At 54.7% G+C, this 2,332-nt stretch overlaps 1 protein-coding gene across 1 annotated transcript in view; it reads left to right on the forward strand.

Moving 5' to 3' along the window:
- Positions 1 to 1,085, forward strand: part of NET1 (neuroepithelial cell transforming 1) — a 75,156-nt gene extending 74,071 nt beyond the window's left edge. Inside the window, exon 8 of the mRNA XM_029958179.1 lies at positions 315 to 1,085. Within this exon, the coding sequence (XP_029814039.1) occupies positions 315 to 703 (389 nt within the window). The 3' untranslated portion in view covers positions 704 to 1,085. The remainder of the gene's footprint in view (positions 1 to 314) is intronic.
- Positions 1,086 to 2,332: the final 1,247 nt, after the last annotated feature.

Raw genomic sequence — 2,332 nt, forward strand, 5'->3', positions numbered from 1 at the left:
TGTCTGTCCAGGGACAGTGCTGCTGGCAGGGCTGGATTCATAACAGCAGCTCTCCAAGGCTTGACAGTGAAGCCTCCCTGGTAGCTGCTGCCATCCTAATCCAAGGTAAAACTGATGCCCTGACGTGGAACAGGAGAACTGACTGCCCCACAGAAGACAAAAATTTCCTTTTAACAGCAGAAGATTCCCTTAGCAGGCCAAGACATCTCAGTTCACTCTTTCAGGCCTGGCTCCTGTCTCAGTTTAAGGCACTTTCCCCCAAAGCAGAGGCTCCCATGGAATCTCTGACGTGTTTTCCCCCCCGTTCTCTCCAGCCAAGAACATCTTCCGGGTGCGATTCCAGGACTCGGGGCCGGGCCATTCCCACACGCTGCAGGCCAACGACGTGTTCCACAAGCAGCAGTGGGTGAACTGCATCCGCGGCGCCATCGCCCCCTTCCAGAGCTCCACGGCCCCCTTCCAGAGCTCCACGGCCCCCTCCGAGCTCCAGGAGCTGCCGGAGCTGCGCGAGGAATCCGAGGAGAACAACCCCTCGGTGCCCAACGTCCCGGCCCGCCGGCGCCGCTCCGGGATATCCCACATGGAGCTGGACGAGGGCGCCTCCGGCCTGGACTCGGGGGAATCCAGAGCAGGGGGGAAAGCCCCCAGAGCCTCGGCCGGGCTGAGGAGATCCAGGGAGAAGCGGAAAGAAACGCTGGTGTAGGGAGAAGAGGAGCCCTGGAGGGGGTTCCTTCCCTCCTTCCCGGAGGGAAAACTGTTTATTTATAAATAACGCCGTGGACATTTGTGGGGTCGGGGCAGATCCCGGGGTTCTGTTGGAATGGCAGCTACTTGGTGTTCAACTCGGGGGGCTGGTTTTTACACAGGGAAAAACCCTCAGGCAAATCCCAAAGCTGGGCTCTCCTCCTGAAGGATTTCCTGGAGGGGGGAGAGCCTTTCAAAGTGGAGTCACTTTGTGTGTTGTGGCAACCCACGCAGATTTCCATGGAAAAACCAAAAAAACAAAAACCCCAAACCCAGCCCCCAGGTCCAACAGGTTCTCCATTTACCTACTGGAATCTTTTCACCTTCCCTTTGTACATTCCTCGTTTTCGCTCTTGGATCCTGCCAACTATTTAATTATTTTTGTTTTCAGTAGGTTTTTTTTTTGTTGTTGTTGTTGTTGTGTCAAGTTTGGGATTTGGGATTTTTTTTTTGTTGTTTTTGTTTCCTTTTGGGGGTTTTTCCCCTTTTTTTTTTTTTTTAACTTTTTGTATTTTGTTTGTCCAGACTTGGCATTATTTTTTTTTCCTTCCCAGTTACTCGATCCTTCGTGCTCCGGAAGGGAGGGATGTGTGTGTGTGTGCATCCACAGCATTCCCCATGGAACGAGCAATCCAGAGGCTGAGGGAGGAGGAGGGAGTTCCTCCAGGGTGTAGGAAGGTTGTAGGGACGTTGTAGAGGGTTTTGGGAGGGGGAGAGGAGCAGTAGAGGGGAGTAGCAGCGAGCGGAGGTAGATTTTTGTGTTACCGTTGCCTTTTGGGAATGAAACCCCTTCCCGTGGGAATGAAACCCCTTCCCGTGGGAAGGCAGGACTGGAGGGGCAACCCAGGGGATTCCTGCATGTGGTAGAAAGGTAGAGAAGAGGAAGAGTTTGAGGTGTAGGGAGAGGAATGTTGTAAATACTCCGACTGCCAGAGAGCCAGGCGGGGGATCCGGCCCGGAAATCCCACCTGGAAATCCCACCATCCCAGCGCCTGGAATTGCGTGGCCTGTGCCGTGTGTGGCCGTTGGGAGAGGGGAGGAGGGTGCACATGGACAGCTCTGTAAATGTCTTGTACAGTTCCAGTGCCAAGAACATTAAATTCCTGATGCCTCTCTCCCTCTCTCCTGCCTCCTCCTGTCGCTGCCGGGAGGGATCCGGGATGGGGCGGGATAACACGGAGCTCCTCTGGGATCCTGGGTCCTCCTGCCGTGCTTCCAGTGCCCAGGAGGGCAGGAGTTCAGTGTTTAGGGAGGAAAAATGGAGCAGTGGGATTCTCCTCACTTCCCTGACACCCTCTGCCTATGGAAAAGGTTAGCAAATATCTAGGAATCCCGTTCTCCAGGAATCTTGGGAAGGGGGATCCCACTGGGGACATCTGGTTATATCACCAGGATAAATCCCTCCAGTCTCCACAGCCCTTCCCAAAAACCCATGGCCTGACCATGTGTTGGGAATGTCTGGGCACAGCTGCAACTCCCGGGAAGAGCTGCCCTGGGATCCGCAGGGAAGGAGCAGCTGGAATTTTAGGGACGGGTTTTACAGCTGAGCTTTGTCCTGTTTCGATCCAGAGGGGCCTCGGCCCTTCCC

Source organism: Manacus vitellinus, unplaced genomic scaffold, assembly GCF_001715985.3.
Source record: "Manacus vitellinus isolate BGI_N305 unplaced genomic scaffold, ASM171598v3 scaffold_147_pilon, whole genome shotgun sequence".
Lineage (NCBI taxonomy): Eukaryota > Metazoa > Chordata > Aves > Passeriformes > Pipridae > Manacus > Manacus vitellinus.